This window comes from Polypterus senegalus, chromosome 6, assembly GCF_016835505.1.
Source record: "Polypterus senegalus isolate Bchr_013 chromosome 6, ASM1683550v1, whole genome shotgun sequence".
In the NCBI taxonomy this organism is placed as follows: Eukaryota; Metazoa; Chordata; class Cladistia; order Polypteriformes; family Polypteridae; genus Polypterus; species Polypterus senegalus.
The window spans coordinates 724483-743026 of record NC_053159.1 but is presented as its reverse complement, the minus strand read 5'-3'; the positions used below and the strand labels follow the sequence as shown (position 1 = coordinate 743026).

Genomic DNA, 18544 nt, shown 5'->3' with positions numbered 1-18544 from the left:
TGGTGGTGTATAAGACAATACTACTAATAATAATAACAAGACTAATAACAATAACAACACTAATAATAAAAATAATAACACTAATAATAACAATAACAATACTAATAACAATAATAACAATACTAATAATAATAGCAATACTTCTACTAATAATAATATTAACAATACTAATAATAATAGCAATAATAATAAGCAAATAATAATAATAATAATAACAATACTAATAATAATAGCAATAATAATAAATAATAATAATAACAATAACAATAATAATAATAATAATAATAATAGCAATAATAATAATAATAATAATAATAATAATAATAATAATAATAATAACAATACTAGTAATAATACTAATAACAACAATACTAATAATAATAGCAATACTAACAATACTAATAATAGACTAATGGCCCTAACCTGCTCGGGTGCTTTACATAGACAGCGAGGAGTCACCACTGTCACTCAGCACATATCAGTGATTAGGTGGTGAGGGGGTGAGATTGTTGGGGACAATAAGAGACAGGGCATGTCTAAGGGCAGCATGAGCAGCTTGTGGTGGGCAGTGCAGCCATGGCATCATGATTTCACCGGGTGCCCGCGGATCTCTTTTGAGTACAGAGAGTCAGGACTTGAGTTTTAGATCTCATCTGATGGACAGGACGGGCGCGGGCTTTAACACCACTGTGTCCTCGTCACTGCACTGGGGCATTGGGGTCCAGAGACAGCCTCACCCCCACCTCTTTTGGCAGCAAGCCAACCTTTGCTAACGGGTCTCCCATCCAAGTACTGGCCGAGCCCCACAGCCCCCATACTCCCACCTGCTCCGAAACGCGCAGTTAGCTTGTCGCATGTCCCCTGCTATCCTGCCTTACGGTGTCCGCCTGGCAGCCCTGGCAGTGGAGGGTCTGTAATACTGGGGGAGTCATGATGTGAGAAGGTCCCAGAAATCCAGTGAGGAACATTTTACTGGGCAGCGTGATGTGGGGGCTTGGCATGATTTGGGGGGGTTGAACGACCCCCGGAGCTGGCCCTGTGCGATTGGCCCCGGAGCCCCAGTCTAGTGTCCCTCGATCGCTGCTGACTTCTCGGCTAGACAACCCCCAAACACCACACACACTTCGTGGCGAAGCTGGCAGGTCCTTTACCTGCTGATATAGCGCCTTTAACAGATGCGCGGTCACGAGACTGTGTCCCTTAAGGTGCGGCGGCGAGCTTGTCGCGCTCCGGGCTTTATACGGCGTGCCATCCCAGCCCCCTGCCTGATCTGAAGCCCCCCGAGTCGTTTCTTCTTCTCCTCTCCCCCTAACTTTCCGAATTATGTTTCATGCTTGAGAAGGTAAAGAGAAAGGCCGCGTGCGCCCATGTGATCCGTGGGCACTTTTCTAATTTTAAAACGCGCCCGGCAGGAGTTTATGGCGTATAAATTATGGGGCCCGTGAAGACCACCTGCACTTATTAGTAAAAAGCCAGGAGCGTCGCGCGAGGTGCGCAGAGTGGCGCAGACGGGGACAGGGGCAGGGGGAGCGTCGCCCCGACATTCTTCAATTGTGAATAAAATTCAAATGAGCAGAGTTGTTTCTACATGTCGCCGTCGGGGGACAAGACACGAGTCCGCCGGGGACACTCGGCGCATTTACCGATTTGCCTGTTTCGCGTTATCCGCCGCCGTGGGTCGGTGTGGGGGTGGGGTGGGGGGGATTGCTTCACGGGCTCTTTTTGTCCGGCGGGGTTCAAAGACCCCCGAGTTAGGCGTTGTGAGGGGACCAGTCCTGGACCCCCTGCTGATTCTCGGAAATGGTTGATGTGTTGAGACAATGACCGAGGGGCTGCAGATGCCTGCCCAGAGGGCCGGTGACACCACAAGGACACCTCGGCCTCGCCTTATACGACGTGTTTTATTTTTAAACGCGTGTCCTGCTTGATCAACACTTTCTCTCCCTGAAGACTTGAGGACTGGCGAGGAGGGGCCAAGACTCCCTTGGGGGCGGGCAGAGGGTCCCTGGTGCCCACCCCCGCCCTCCCAATTTGTACAATAATCCTCTCCTCGATCTGCGCTGCCAAGCATGCCGGATGAAACCGAATCTCCATGAAATTCCATCAATGTGCGTAAGGAGGGAAAAAATGGCAGATTCCTTCCTTCAGTAAAAATAAATTTCTGGGAAAGGGAAAACCAAGGTGAGCGCCAATACCGAGGGGTCTTCAAGTGTCAGCAGCCGCCTGCCTACGTCTCTTTTCAGTTTTAAATAAACATCCGAAAGTTTTTCCCCCTGCCGTCCCGCTCCAGGTCCCCCAAATGCCATTTATAGCTCTAGTGTGAAAAAATGACATGGCCCCTTCCTTGAAAACCGTCCAATCGAGCTGCACGTGGCTGGACAGTAGGGAGCACTTACCGAAATATATATACTGCCATTGAGCCGGTAACTCATCGAGTTCTCTCCCAGGCACTCACTCGGGCTCCGCAGCACCCCTGCCTTTGCACCTTCTGGACCTCCAACTCTCCGAGCAGCTAGCATGGCACCCAAAAAGGACGTGAAGAAGGCCGAGCCAGCCAAGCCCGCGGCGGCACCCGCGCCCGCGCCCGCACCCGAGCCCGAGAAGCCCAAGGCTCTGGACCTGTCCAGCGTCAAGGTAACCGGCGTGGGGACAACAGGCGACGCCGAGGCGACTCTGTGCTCTTCTCAGGCCGTGACACGAAGCCGAAGCGGGCGTTCGCCTCGAACGAAAAGCGCACTTTACGCGACGAAATGACCGCCGAGCCGGGCGGTGCCGGGGGGTGAGAGAAAGGGACCGACAGACAGACAGGAGGCTCCGGACGACAGAGGTGTGGGAAAGGCGCTATATAGCTGACAGACAGACGATTTTCAAAAGGGATTATGTCAACTGGAAAGGCACTATATAACTTGCAGACAGATTTGAAAGGCGCTAAATAGGAGATTGATACCAAATGCACTATATGATAGATAGACAGATAGACGTGTAAAGCGCCATATAACAGACAGACAGACAGACAGACAGAAGTGCAATGCACCGCGTAACGGACACTGGCATGGCAACCCCGGTTCTCTAAACGCGGCTGGACAAAGTACCCTGTAATTGTGGGGTCTGGTCTTTGCGTATGTTAAGTTAGTTCTCTGGGCTTTGACGGGGGTCCTAAGATGCGGACGAAACACAAACCGTTAATGCGTAGTAGGCTAGCAGGCTACTGAGAGAAGGAGACCCCTGAACTGAGTCCTGCAGTTGTGAGGGTCCTTTTAAAACCACCAACCCTCAGGAATTTTGCAGATATTTTCTCGCCTATGCATGGCTATGTATGGAGCCTGATACTGATCCAAATGAAATAAATACATAAATAAATAAATAAATAAAGGGTCTTTCTAGAACATTCATGTGGAGGGTTTTTTGGGAACCAGAAATAAACAGATTTGAAAGGCATTATATAACAGATAGATAGATAGATAGATAGATAGATAGATAGATAGATAGATAGATAGATAGATAGATAGATAGATAGATGAAAGGCACTATATGATAGATAGATAGATAGATAGATAGATAGATAGATAGATAGATAGATAGAATTAAAGGCACTATATATATATAGATAGATAGATAGATAGATAGATAGATAGATAGATAGATAGATAGATAGATAGATAGATAGATAGATAGATAGATAGATAGTGAAAGGCGCTATATAGCAGATGGACAGTAACAAAGACACACTACCTCTGTTATATTCCAATTCATGTTGTTAATTAGAACAATTCGTTAAGCTGAGGGGCTGTCTGTCACTAAAGACATTGTGAAATGAATGACTTTTAAAATGTGTTTGCACTCGACTTGTCATATTCAGAGGTTTCCCGTATATTTTGTTACCGAGAGAAATTTTAATCATCGGAATTCCACGTCGTTAACAATAAAGCAGTGAAGTAACGAATCGTGTTGTTTTTCTTTCTTTTTCTTTAAGGGGCTTTTTGAAAGTCATAAATAGTAAACAGGTTTCTTAGTAGATTATGTCACATAAATAAGATACGCGGTTCACAGCGCTGTGCATTAGTTGTATTATTATTATTATTATTATTATTATTATTATTATTATTATTATTATTATTATTATTTTAATTGTGATTTCTCTGTAAACTAAACCGAAAACAGCCCACCGATACCCGACCCGCCTTCATATTTGCTCCGCGCAGCACCCGACATTTTTGATTGCGCAGCCGTTTTAACACGCGATGCAGTTTTTGCCGTTGAACTGCGCAATTTTAGTCAGACTGTGCGACATCTTTTTGGTTTTTATTGTGTCATTTGTTGAAAGTTGACTTTTGACACTCCTTATCTACATGAAATGCCAGGGATGGCGGCTGGCATTTGCCCTGAGAAACTCGCCGTTTGCTTTTCTTTTCGACATCCTGAGTGCCCCAGCGCTCTGTCCTCAGAAGGTCTCCTAATGAATGTCGTTTCTTCCTGCTCCCCGTGCAGACATCTCTTCTAGCGATGCAAGCGAACACGTTAAAGACGCCCAAGCCGCCCGGCCATTTCAGCACCACGGCCAGCTCCGGGCTCTTTCACGGTGCCGTACGCGAAGCGCAGCCCTCCCGAATTTATAGACGCGGAATTTGTCGCACCTCCCACTCGACCCCCTGATAGGGCCGTGTATTTTGAGACGGGGCTTGATGTGTCTCGAACACCAAAAGTAGGCAGGGGGCTACGGGCGACACTTGCGGAGGGAGGGTCGAATCTGGGCGCCTTCGTGAGAGCCGCGTGGGGTCCGAGACGCGTTAAGAGACGCGCGCGAAGTTTCAGATCAAATCTCTGCTGTTATTTCTTAGCTTGTGTGTAAAAGCGAGTCACTCCGCTAAATGAGCTGATGGGGTGTAACGGTGTGCCGAGGATCGCTCATTAGTGTTGACTATGAAAGGCTTTATAGAGTGAATGCAAAACCGCACCTTTTATAACGAGATGCCGTCTTTCTAAAGTTGGTATGTTACTCGTAGACACTTTAGTACCATGTAGCCCACTCCTTTAACGATTACCCTTCTTAAACTATGATGTCCACACACACACACACTCCGTTCATCCCTCAGATGGGCACAGAGGGCGGCGGCCTTTGCTCTTCTCCCGGCCTGCATGGCGTGCGGTTTGCCTTGGCATGTTTCTGGCATGGCGTGCGGTGTTGTTCGTGTAATGAATGCCTGTGAACAGCTTTAATGAATGCATTGTATTCTCATAGATGATGATCACGATTGCAGTTTTATGTGAAGTTATTTTTCGACCAGACAGTACAGTAATTCTAATACTAATGAAGTGTGGCTGTGCTTGCTTGCTCTTACTCGCAGTGTTTACAGCTCCGCCGTGCCAGTGCGCTCGTGCCGAGTGTTGTGTTGTTTCTGAGCCTGCTCTTGTTGAAATGTCCTCATTCGTTTACCTTGCAGCTCGTCACCAGAGAAGCGTCACTGCTCTTTTAAAGCCCCCTTCTCTATAAAAGGCACCAAATGACGGGCGAGTGGGCGTGGCCATCGGCCCAGGTAACGACGGGGTGGCCACGCCCCTTTGGACACAGTCGAGCAGCCCGCGTGTTCGTGTCATTTACTGAGCCTTTATGTCACTTCAACGAGGTAAAAAAAAGAACCAAAAATCAAACTGGAGAGAATTCCTTTGGGCAGTGAGGGTCTAAAAGGGTCGCTTCAGTGGCGCAGTTCTCACCCCGAGACATCCGATGTCCGATGCCACCTTTCTGAACTGGCACGAGGGTGACTAGCGAGCTGTCCTGGCCTAACGGAAAGTTGCATATGTGAAGTAAAAATTAGGTGCAAATTCGATTTAAATTACCACAAATGACCCAATGTGTAGCCCTCTTAAAATGCCCCTTTCTTTAATGACACTTCACGGTTCTTTACAGCATTGTGGGTTCCCTCTGCATCAATCTGGGAGGAGGTCTATGCATATGAAGTGGGTTCTTAAGGAACTTCCTAATATGCAGATAAACAGAGTGAGGGCACCATGCAGGAGAGAGTCCGGGTAAAGGAAATATACAGCGAGCGATGGGATTTCACAAACCCGTCACCATCTCCTCACGGACATTTACGGTATGGAGACAGTTATGGATCTAAAGCTCCTTTCTGGAACCTTCGAGAGGACCAAACTGGATTCCCAACGGCATCGCTCTGTAGAAGCGCTCGGGCACATTCATTTGAAGAGTGTAGGCGACAGATTTCTGTATGCGACTTGTATTTTATATAGCGCCTTACATCGAGCATACCACCCAAAGATGCCCGAGCGTTAGTTAGAGAAGACCCCTTCATCATTCTATTCAGTGCCCACATGGTGACCCCCTCGAACACACACATGTGAAGTAATGTGACCCATTGAAGATTCTGCTTACCTAAGTGTCACAACTTGATTTTTATATAGCGCCTTACATCGACGTGAAGACCCCCTTCCTGCTCGGACAGCTCATAGAAGAGGACCAAATCCTCCTCACTTCTGTGCCCCGCCACAAGCCCATCCAAAGCCAAGTAGTAAAACCCATCAAATAAAAAAGAAAGAAAGCGAGAAGACGCGGTGATGAAAATAACTCGGCGTGCCACCTCCCCTCAGGGGTCTTCCATTGGAGTTTGTCACATCCAGACAATCAAAGACAGGCGCGCCCACCTACGACGCGTCCCTTAATTAAAGATCTCCCGGGGCCAGGTGCTTGTAAGGCATACGGCCATTCTGAAATTCTGCTGACTCCGACTGCCGAGTCGTGCAGCCCCCCTGCGTTCCTAAAATAGAAGCCCACCCTTCGGCTCGTCTTGGAGGGCCTGCCCGGGCAGGGCGGCTCTCCTTACACCTTGCCCTAAGAAAGTTAAAGAACGGCCCACGTGTCACCCGATCTCCCTTGTGACATCACAGCTGTGCGTTAAATAAGAAGGGAGGCGTCCTTGGCGCAGGACCACCAGTCTCCGGGGATTGCACCGCTGACCACTTCTGTCGCCGCTCGCCTGTGCTCACCAGTTCCAGCCTTCAGCCATGGTGCGTTGAGAATGAACTTTGTCGCCTCCTCGCTTCGGGTGTCTTCTCGGTGTCGCGGGCCACCTAGCTAGGTGGCCTTAGTCGGTCCCTTGTGGACTCTAATTTGGAATGTCGCCTTCTCTAGCCGCTCTCGGTGAATGGCACGTGCCTTTAGCTTAGCTTCCCAAGCCCGTGATTACTACAGACCCCCGCTAGCCAGTGGTCATTTGGTGCCTTTGCTCTCTCCTGCCCTGTCCTTTCATTCTCTTTCTTTCTCTTTTTTCTCCCGCAGTCCTTCTCTGCTGACGAGATTGCCGGTAAGTGACTCAGGACCACAGCGGAGGGTCGCTTCGTGGAGCCATACGACGGTCATGCGTTTCGCCAAGTGACACACGGAGGCAGACTGGGGATATGGCTTCACACGCGACCCTCTTCAGCCCGGCCTCCGCCTTTGTGGGCACCTGGCAAGCCAACGACGGCCATTGTCCCGCTTGCCTTGACTCACACAGAGGTGGCCGGCTGTCTCCGGCCATTGTCACATGTTTATGGTTTTTTTGGTTGGTTTTTTATCCTTTACAGATCGATTTCACCTCAGAGCAGCAGGAGGGTGAGTATCCATGAATGTCTATCCTGGGTCAGTAACTTGGCGGCCTTTTCAGAAAGCTAAAAGGGAGAGGAGGGAGACAGAGAGCCCCCCGACCAACGCACTTTGACTGCTCTGCCCTAAGAAATCGTCAGGCTGCAGCTTCCTAATGTGTTCTTGGTGTGGCCGCAGTTCTCCACCTCAAGCGGCTTTGACATGAAGTCGGGCGGCGTGCCGGGCTCTCTTCACGCGTATGATACGGCCCGGGGGGGACTCAGTGCCCACCTTGATGTTTTATATGATTAGGGCTATTGAGGTGGCCCCGTTCAAATGGCGCCCCCTACTGGCTGATGGTTTTTGTAACTGCCTTTAAAGTCGGTCGTTTAACAAAAACTATAATGATATAATAAAATAAACTAAGGTACAACTTACCTTATCATGTTGTTAAAACGCTACTATGGAGAGTGGCGGAGGACCGCAGGGTGACAGCAGGGACCGGCCTTTAAATTAACAACTGCCATAGGCCGCCAGTGAAGAATGGAGGGTTTAGGACGAGGCGCTATAGCCGGGCGAGTGACTGGCTGGTGCAGGAAAGACTTCCGAGGTTAATATCCTGCCATCTTGTGATGTCCCCTAATGAATAAAAGTGGTCGACTAAATACCGAGTCCTACTTAAATATACATATATATATAGCGCCCTACCTTCCGCCATCATTCTGCAGCATCCGAGACACTGTAGATCGTCATCAGCTTGTTCGACAGGATTGTCATTTGTGTGATTTTGAACGACCCCGTGAAATCAATTAAATGGCGCTCGGTGGTCGAATTTGACCGAGTTTGTCTTTTTGTAAGTTCGTCCCGATTCTTATTCCGTTAATGGCCTCAAGCAGCCAATGTGTATCGAGAGTGGCATTCGTTAACAGGTGCCGCCTTTACCGCATGGCAACGAATCGGGCGACTGCCTACTGACATGCAACGGCAAAATAAACCGAAAGCCCATCGTCAGTCAGCCATGAAGCGCCCGCCTACACGCTCGCTATTTGCCAGGAAGGCGCAGCCTGCCCGCGGCTCTCCTGAAGGAGCAGATGGGTCGATTAAATGTCCTCAGGGGGAATGTTAAGCAACAGCTGACAAGTTCTTCTCGTGTAAGTCGGGCCATCAATCCTTCAACGGCCTCCAGGAGAATCCAATAGAAATAGCAGAGCCTCGGAGACCCCGCCATGCGGGCGCAAAGGAAACTTGGCTTGGGGATAAAAGGAAGTGCGCTGTTTTAAGAAGGAGGGGGGCATTAGAAAGAAAGAAAGAAAGAAAGAAAGAAAGAAAGAAAGAAAGAAAGAAAGAAAGATGAGCTCTTTGGCATCGCCACTCGCCACTTCACGGGGACACAGTCGCCTGCGGTCACCTGTGGCTTCCTAACCCAAATGCCGAACTCGAGTACTGTATTTTCATTTTCCTCCTGTGATGTTTTACTGTATTACTTACTGTACACTCACGTTACTAAATCCCCAGCCCATGAACTGTCTCGTCTAACTCCACGCCATGTCTTTAATGGCCTGTGCGCATTTCATTTCGAGTCTGACTCTTCAGGTCCCCTCTGGTGATTTATTCAAACTGTGACTTTGGTGCCTGGGCTCCTCTCCACACGCGCTCACTCGTCGGCTCTCTTTTTGCAGACTTCAAGGAGGCCTTCCTCCTCTTTGACAGGACCGGCGACAGCAAGATCACCTACAGCCAGGTGGCTGACGTCATGCGCGCTCTGGGACAGAACCCCACCAACAAGGAGGTCAAGAAGATCCTGGGAGACCCCAGCGCTGAGGGTAAGTGTGGAGGTGTATGGCGATGGGTTTGGTGGGTGCTGCACACCTGGTTTTAGATGAATGGCAAAGGTGTCAGAACTTAGAACAGCTGATCGCATTTATTACAAAGGCGCTGCAACGCTAAATCAAAGAAAAGCGCATGCGTGTGACTTCACGACTTGACAGCCATTTAAGATAACGGCTTTAGAAAATGGACGGATGGCTGGATGGATGGCTCTTATAGTTTTGGGTGGCGCAACAAGGAGAACCAAAGAGTTTTCATCCCGGAGGTCCCGGCGTACAGTCTGCATGTTCTCCTCGCGTCTGCTTGGCTTTTGTCCCACATAGATATGCAGTTTAGGTGGAATGTCAATGCTAAATTGCCCCCTGATGAGTGTGTGGTCACCCTGCGATGGACTGGCGTCCTCTTCAGGGATTGTTCCTGCCTTGTGCCCGATGTCTCCTGGGACCCTAAATATATAGTAGTTGTAAGGCTCCAGAGATCTGCATTCACACCCCAGGGCGGTTGTTATATCTGCGTGGACCTTTCATGTTCTCCCCGTGTGGTTTTCTCTTGGTATCCTACTTTCCTCACATTCCTCGTTCCTTCTCGGGTCCGTTTGGGTGCAACGAGACTTTACACTACCTCGTAATAGAAAGCCATGGAGGATCTTAGTAAATACTCAGACGTACCCTATATTATCATTATTAGTATTATTATTATGATGATGATCGATTGCTTTGTGAGGACACGGGTGGACATTGCTGTCCGCCTTGTCACATTTGGCCTGCGCTTTAGTTTAATTTGGTGACGTCCTCTCGGTGTTCCTGACGTGTTCTGTTAGCTTGTCGTCTTTCCACGGCTGTTCATCCCTGAATTACTTTCTGGCGCCCCCTGCCGGGTCTCTTTAGCGCTGTATAACCCTGTGACTGGACAGGTGACAGCATGGACTTTAAGGGGCTGTCTGCCTGTCTGTGCCGAAGTAACTTAAAAGCTTTTGCAACCCAATTTAGAATTCCGACTGACGTCGATAGAAATAAAGACGGGATTTCGTTTTTAAACTGAGTTGACGTTTTTCCAATTGCGATGTAAAACTTCACTTGTACGGAGGTCATCGCTGGAGCGAACTGTGAGCGGCGCACTGCTGGATGGGCTCTGAACGAGTGCTGCCCAGTGGCGTGGTGATTAGCGCAGCCCCCGGTTTGCTCCCCCCGGCTGGCGCTGGCACTGGTGCTCACTCGTCTTACGATGCCCTAGTCGTGCAGATTAAGGGACTCGGCGGTTTCCGAGTGGCGTGCCGGTTAAGTTTAAACTCATAAGGGTCCTGATAATTGTGACCCTGAGCAAGTCACTTCACCTGCCTGAGCTCCAAAAAGCAATGTCGCCCATTGTGTCTCCGATGTTAGGTAATTATGAAATAACTGAATGCTAAATAAATAAACGAATGAATGAATGAATGTAACAGCCTCTCTCTCTCCCTCCCTCCCTCCCTCCCTCCTCTGCTCTCCCCTCCAGAGATGAACGCCAAGAAGATCGACTTCGATCAGTTCCTGCCCATGCTGCAGACAGTGGCCAACAACCCAGACAAGGGTGGCTTTGAAGACTTCGTTGAGGGTCTGCGTGTCTTTGACAAGGAGGGCAACGGCACCGTGATGGGCGCTGAGCTGCGCATTGTGCTCAGCACTCTGGGTAAGCGGCGTTCTCGGTCATCAGGGCGGCGAGGATCGATTTGGGCTCAGACGGCCATACGGTTCAGTTCATCCACTTTCACAATCTGCTCGTTCGGCTGGAGGCTGGTGACACACCTGCATGGGGCCGCGCCCTCCATATCTGCAGCCCTTAGGTGGACCACCAGGAGCCGGGGGCATCAAGCACGACTTGAAAGGAGCAGAAGCTCGGAAGACACAACGCCGCCGTTCCTCCAGACGGAGTGTGGCAACAAGGAGTGTGGGGTTCAAATCCTGGGTAGTCCACCCTTGCGCGGTGATTGCATGAGAGGCATGCAGGATAGGTGGATTAGCGATGCTAAACTGGCCTCGATGTGCCCCCCAGCCCCCCGCCGTGATCTCGCCAATGACTCTGCTGCATGTCCTTTCTCGAGTGCTGAACTTCACCTGCCACTAACCATCGCCTTGTCCTCACAGGTGAGAAGATGACAGAACAAGAGGTCGAGACACTTCTTCAGGGTCAGGAAGATGAGAATGGCTGCATCAACTATGAGGGTGAGAACGCGGTCGGGGGCTCAAAGTGTTAGCACTGTTTGTTGTATAGCGCCTTTCAGGTTATCATAAGGCAGGGAGGGGCCTGGAGACGTTAAACGGACTGGCAGGGCCCGCCACACGATAGGCAGTGGCCCTTCTTTGTCTTCTTCTTCTTCTTCTTACGTCATTGGAGTTTAAGCACGAGCGCCCCCTATAGCGCCTTTCTGTTACTTGCGTTTCACATTTGTTGAGTTTTTTCTCTTTATGATGCGCTGTGATTTGTCGCCCATCACGCTGAAAGACTCAAAAGCGGCGACTGCAGATTCAAATTGTGATTTCAGTTTGTCTGTTCTACCACAAGGCGGCGCTTTAGTGCATCGGAGCAGCTTAGGCGGTAGGATGTGGGGGTGTGCAGTTTAAGGGGCTGCGGGGCTCGGGCTTCTCCTGCAGTAGCAGAGGGCGGGGGTGCCTGCAGATGGCGCTCGAGTCACTCCTCTCATGCGCTGTGTTTTGTTCCCCAACAGCTTTCGTCAGGCACATCATGTCTGTCTAAAGGGGGCTATGGAATGGTAAGTCATCGGCGGCTTTTGTTCTTTTTATTTCATTAACGATAAATGCGCTCGAGAGGCTCGATGGCATGACGATACCTCCTAACAGAAGGCTTCGGCTCTGCCATCCTGAGGCTTCACTCAGCTGCAGTCCTGTTTGTTGCTCCCCCGGTGCCCTTCACCCCTGCTGACTGTGTGCTGCCATCTTCTTGTGTTTCAGGACCCGTGCGGACGCCGCACTCTTTCTGAAGACCCAATGGTGTCAGGACATCCACTTCACCAAGACGTGCACCTTTTGACCAACACGCCACACAAAGGACTATGAATTGTACTCTTGACCTCCCTCTGGGTTTTCATTTTGATTTTGTACCCTCGTTCACCCATCACAGACCCCCCCTCCCCCCTCGTCCTGCAGCATCACTGCGCTACAGAGGTCGGAGTGACGGAGGCCGCCACACGCCCCTGCCCACCTCATGCCCTCTGCCCCCTCCGTGCCCTGGCATACTGGTCAACCTGTGGATGGACTCATCTTCATTCTAACCTTCTGCAGTCCTCAAAGTCTTAATTTATTTTGTCTGCAATGTCATTTCACAGAATAAACTTTTAAGAAAAGATCCGCGTTTGGTCTCTTTACTGATTTGAACAGCGGGGGTACCGTCCGGGGATGGCAGGGTGGGCATCGCGACACAACTGCTGCTTAACAAAAATCCGTGCGTCGGAGAAGAATGTGGAAGGTCTTTACTGCTCCAAAATACAAACCCCGACCTGCATGGTGGTCCTGATCTACTCCCACTGCTGATCGTCTCTGTGCCAAAATGGTAAAGGGGGCATTTGAGATGCATTCGAGGCGACAGGTTGTGACAAAGTCCTAAAAACCCAAAAGCAGAGTGGGCGCGTTAAATAACACGAGTGGAAAACCACACAGCAACTTAGAAACAGAAAAGGAGCGCGACGACCCCCGGACTCTTAATGAAGACATTTGAACCGCTCATTTGGGGACCCCTGTAAGCCCCTACCGGGCCTGAGGTGACACCCTCAGCTCGCATACAATACGCCGTAGGAGCGCCAGGAAAACAGCGCCATCTCTGAACATCGGGCAACAAAACGCTAAACACAAAACAATAGCTGAAATGATTAACAATAAAAACACAAAATGGGTGTTCAAAAACAATGACGTGTTTAGTACGAAATACAGAAGGACACCTCTGCCTCTCCTGGTCGTCTCTTTAAACCCCTCGGCCGGTGAAGCGTCCTGCCAACTGCCATCCAACTGAACGCGCGGTGCCAACTTAAGGGCCCTCAAAGGGACATCAAGACTGTCACCTCAAACAGATTAACGCAATTTCACCAAATGGAATTCGCCTCCTAACGTCGATGGACCCTCTGGCGCTCTCAGCCGCTTTGTCCCTTCGTGCTCACCACCCGGCTCTGCCCCAAATGTCACACTGTCCCCCACCAAGCCATTCCGAGATCCAGCCCGGCCTCTCCAGGAATTTAAACCGACAATTCCCAGTCTCCCCAGGCAGTCCGCGACCAACTTTGAAGCGTGCGGTGTCACACGGTGACAGGTCCGGACCTGAGCAGCGCGTCCCTCGGGGTCATCACAGTACAATGAACTGCGCATGGCCACCGACCGGCCCGTCATAAACATCGGATGGAGGCAAACAGGAAACGTTACAACAACAACAACAATCATCATCATCTTCATCATCATCATCATCCTCAAACTGACCCAGCATGACAACCCAGACGTGGCGAAGTAAAATGAAATGCTGATCGAGCCGGCCGCGCGACTGCGACTTCCCACTCGGCACGTTAACCCTCTCTCGGCCGGGCCGACTTCAAACCCCGCAAGGCTCGCTCGGCCGTTCACCGCCAGCAAGGAGCGCTCGAGTCTGCTCGTCCCAGTCGTTATGGTGGCATTTTAGAGCTTCGTGACTTTTGTCTAGACGCGCCCCAGTATCTTCCCATTTTTAAAGCTGCTATATATTACATAATAATATATAAAAACTGTATATATATATATATATATATATATATATATATATATATATATATATATATATATATATACTCAGCAAAAAGAAACGTCCCTTTTTCAGGACTGTGTATTTCAACAATAATGTTTTTAAAAACCCAAATAACTTTCCAGATCTTCATTGTAAAAGGTTTAAACAATGTTCTCCATGCATGTTCAATTAACCCTAATCAATTAATTCACATGCACCTGTGGAATGGTCGTTAAGACCTTAACAGCTTACAGAAAGTAGCCATTGAAGGTGACAGTTCTAAAAACGCAGGACACTAAAGAGACTTGTCTACTGACTGTGAACGATGCCCAGGGTCCCTGCTCATCTGCGTGAACGTGCATTAGGCCTGCTGCAGGGAGGCATGAGGACTGCTGAATAAATTGCCATGTCCGCACTGTGAGACGCCTAAGACAGCGCTACAGGGAGACAGGAAGGACAGCTGATCATCCTCGCAGTGGAATCTCAATCCCATTGAGCACGTCTGGGACCTGTTGGATCGCAGGGTGAGGGCTAGGGCCAATCCCTCCAGAAATGTCCAGGAACTTGCAGGAGCCTTGGTGGAAGAGTGGGGTAACATCTCAAATCTGGTCGAGTCCATGAGGAGGAGATGCACTGCAGTACTTCAAGCAGCTGGTGGCCACACCACATACTGACTGGTACTTTGGATTTTGAGCCTCCCTTCATTCAGGGACACATTGTGAGACATTTGTAGTTGATGTCTTATGGTGTTGACTCTTTTAGTGTTCATACAAATATTTACACATTAAGTTTACTGAAAGTAAAAACAGTTGAAAGTCAGAGGACGTTTCTTTTTTTTGCTGAGTGTATATAGATATTTATATTGCTGTATATTACATGTGTGTAATTCTTGGCGTTCACACTCTTGTTTATTACTTTGTTGAAGTTACCTGACAAAGCCACCAAAAGTCACCAAAGTGCTACTTGAGGCGATCATCTGGTCACCTCACTTCAAGCCTGACAGCTAAAGGTGTAATATGGTGGTACACATTCAGTGCCATCTGAACGCCGTGCCCGTCTTGTGAAGGTCCTTCGCCACCACTGGAGGATGAAATCCACGCCAAGCACAAGAACTTCTATTCACGGCTGAAAGTGCCTCAGAGTGGAGGTGTCCGTGCAGAAGGCAATCCTGCTTGGGAAACCTTTGGTTTGTGGTCAGTTTGAGGGCATCTATGGGGTTTCCAATGGAAGTGTGAATGTAACATCAATATAAAGATATAAAAAATAACACAATGACAGCCGCATAATTAAAATCACAGGATGAAGAAAACCTGTTGACATGTAATACTGTCAGCTACACACCAACTCTCACTAACACAGGCTTGTTCAGCAGCAAAACATCGTAGTCTGTTTAAAGAAAGCCAAATACTGGAACATCAAAAATGAGAAGAAAATCAATGGAGGGAGAGACCACCTGAAATGAGCGAACAAGTTAAAAAGACGAAAACAAACCCTGCACGTATAAGAGCAACCGACTTTACATTTAACACCAATGTCTGACATACCGGATACTGGGCAGAAAACACAAACACACACACACAGACAGACACAGACAGACAGACAGACACAAACACTCAGACAGACAGACAGACAGACAGACAGACAGACAGACACAGACAGACAGACAGACAGACAGACAGACACACAGACTGGGCATGCAGCAGTCAACACAGGCACAGAGGGTATAGGCTGGGCATTGGCCATCACAGGCACAGAGGGCAGAGACTGGGCAGTGGTCAACAATGGCACAGGGGGCACAGGCTGGGCAACAGCTGATGTAGGCACAGATGGCACATGCTGGGCAACAGTCAACACAGGCACAGAGGGCAGAGACTGGGCTGTGGACAACACAGGCACAGATGGCACATGCTGGGCAACAGTCAACACAGGCACAGAGGGCAGAGACTGGGCAGTGGTCAACAAAGGCACAGAGGGCACAGGCTGGGCAACAGTCAACACAGGCACAGAGGGCAGAGACCAGCCACCAGAGGCTGGGTGGTGGCAGACACCAACACCAGGGCAGAAGCTGAATGCCCGTCGGTGCTGGCACAGGGAGCACTGCTGGTCCTTTGCCACACTGTGCCAGAGGGACTGATCTTTGCGACTCTCAGTCTTCAGCCTCTGAGTCCATCCCTGGCAGTTCACTTTTAGATTTTGAGTTTTATTTTGCTGAGGAGCACGTGTGACGTAACAGACGTGTGACGTAACAGATTCCGATGCGGCTTACGCTGAACGCCACACGCCACTCGGGGTCAAGGGAGACCCCTCTCCTCGGGGTTGGTTATGTGAAGATGTCCAGACAAACGAGTACCTGAGCCCGCCAATGCCGCATTTGAAAAGGTGCCCGTCAGTAATGTGACTCCACCCTTTGACATTCAACAATGAGTTTGGAATCTTTGTCATATTCTCCTAAATCGTATTTTAATATGCGATGAGGCTGATAAAAGGTGAGCGGTTTACTGTTTGGTCAGCGCCGATCCTGCGGTACTCGGTGAGCTCAAGTGATGATGAAGCACCCTGAACACCTTCATCATCAATCACCAGCGGAAGGGGCTGCTGATGATGCCACACAGTCGGCTATTGTAGCAAAACGGACAGGACTAGTCGGGGGTCGCGAACCAAAGCGCGAGTGTCACTGGTAACAGAACACCCTGCCTCCTGCTGCCCTTTCGCTGTCCCAAAGCTGACCTTTTTGTTGGTGTAACAGTCAATATTTACCCAACAGCTCTTAGCTGGTATCACGTCACTTGTGCAGCTATTCAACTAACATCTTTATCACCCTCAGGTACAATCCGCTCCTTAGTAATAATAAATAAGTTGATATCCAACATCAGTAAAGGTTACAACAAACTCAGTGCCAGCTTGATGTAAAACTTCCTCTTTCCTCGGTAATCCTTTGCATTGACTGAAAGGACTGGCCCCAGTAAGGCACTGGCGATGGGCGTGTCGAGGCTGACGTCACAGGACAGTCCGTGAATGACGTCATAGGCCTTGCAAATCCATTAACGCAAAGACAGCAATACTGGAAAAATAGAACTTGGCTTTTGTGGGCGTCTTGTGTCCAAATGCCCCCGTCAACTTTGCCCCGATTTTCGCGGGGTCCGCTGCATGGGGACAATACGAATAAAGCGAACAGAACAGACGGACAGACAGAAGTTCGCACATAGAAAAGGGGTCCTTCTTAAAAACGGCCACAAATCGGGAGGACCCTGCGATTGAGCTCAACAAACAAAGGGCTTGTGTCGCGTAACGGAAAGTGACATTCCTTGCACACTGCCATCAAAACGTGTCCTTCAAGTTCCAGGGGAATTCAAGAGTTCTTGCAGGTTGTCCTCCAGTTTGGCACTTTGGGGGGCGGCGCTGGTCAGACTAACACTGAGAAGACGTGCTGCTCTTTATTAAAGTTACGTTTGCGTTAAAACCGGAGTGGATCTTGTTTTAAATGATTTTAGACTCGGAACCGAAAAAATCACAAGCTGAGCCGGCAGCAGGCCGCATTTGCGGGCACCTGGCAAACCCAAGGGGATACCAACTCACAGTTAGTGGCTGCCCAGGAACATGGTGCCGGTTGACAGTTCCACCGAATGCCACTTCTTATTCAGTTCCTGTCCCACAAATATAACAGAAACACACGCGGCAAAGCTGCACGATGGGCTGTAAGAGTGCGTGACTGGACTCCGCCGTTTGTACGCCACCAGAGCCCGGCGTCGGTTTATTCAAGCGATCTCGGAGAGGAGTCCTCGGCGGGCAGGAAATCACGCAGAGGTGGGCACTCAACACTAAGGTCCACCAACCGCCTCTCCACTTGACTTCTACGATTCCCCTCACCAATTACTCCTTCTTCCTTTTTAATCTTAATGTATTTTTTGCTAACATGCACTTCTGCTTACACGTTCTTCATATGCATATCTAAATAATCAGTTCAAGAAATCTTTAATGGGGGGGCAGTCCCCGCAGACCCTCAAGTAGCAGCGACCCTTGCTGTCGAGATAAGTCATTTTTAAACACTCCCTTATATTACAGTTTATATGAACTTCTTGTAAATTGGGGATACTCCCTATTCAGTTGAAGGTAACGTAGTTGTTAAATGGCTGACCTGTACGTGAAGCACTTGAGTATTTCATTTGTGAAGTTTCTCTTCAAATAAATCTTTCAGTGTTACGTTCAACTGTATTAGAGTCAAATATCACAGAACCCAAAGAATACGACCCTTGCTCCAGCCCCTAATGATCGTGCTAATGTGGAGCCGACACAGACGGACAGACTGACACCGCGGGCCCCTCGCTCCTGTGATCAGCGCCCAGCTCCCCATCCTCCGCTTCTGGTCGTGCCATTTCTCCTCCTGGCCACGGCTGGCGCTGTTAC

General features: G+C 49.3%; 1 protein-coding gene across 2 annotated transcripts; it reads left to right on the top strand.

Moving 5' to 3' along the window:
• The first annotated feature begins 2421 nt into the window (after window positions 1-2421).
• On the top strand, window positions 2422-12555 carry LOC120530708 (myosin light chain 3, skeletal muscle isoform-like). 2 transcript variants are annotated; one of them, XM_039755175.1, is made up of 7 exons: window positions 2422-2634; window positions 7582-7609; window positions 9259-9402; window positions 10898-11071; window positions 11527-11604; window positions 12108-12152; window positions 12352-12555. In XM_039755175.1, the coding sequence occupies exons 1-6, from the start codon at window positions 2518-2520 to the stop codon at window positions 12134-12136; spliced, it is 570 nt and encodes a 189-aa protein (XP_039611109.1). In that variant the 5' UTR covers window positions 2422-2517; the 3' UTR covers window positions 12137-12152; window positions 12352-12555. The 2 variants fall into 2 exon arrangements, with proteins under 2 accessions (XP_039611109.1, XP_039611110.1); XM_039755176.1 differs by lacking the exons at window positions 2422-2634; window positions 7582-7609 and adding exons at window positions 6917-7023; window positions 7295-7319.
• Window positions 12556-18544: the final 5989 nt, after the last annotated feature.

Excerpts from the sequence above, each read along its gene's own strand:
- LOC120530708 (XM_039755175.1), top strand. The coding sequence starts at position 2,518 with ATGGCACCCAAAAAGGACGTGAAGAAGGCCGAGCCAGCCAAGCCCGCG. Across the intron at positions 9,403-10,897 it reads GGGAGACCCCAGCGCTGAGG|AGATGAACGCCAAGAAGATC; the intron begins GTAAGTGTGGAG and ends TCTCCCCTCCAG. Across the intron at positions 11,072-11,526 it reads CATTGTGCTCAGCACTCTGG|GTGAGAAGATGACAGAACAA; the intron begins GTAAGCGGCGTT and ends TTGTCCTCACAG.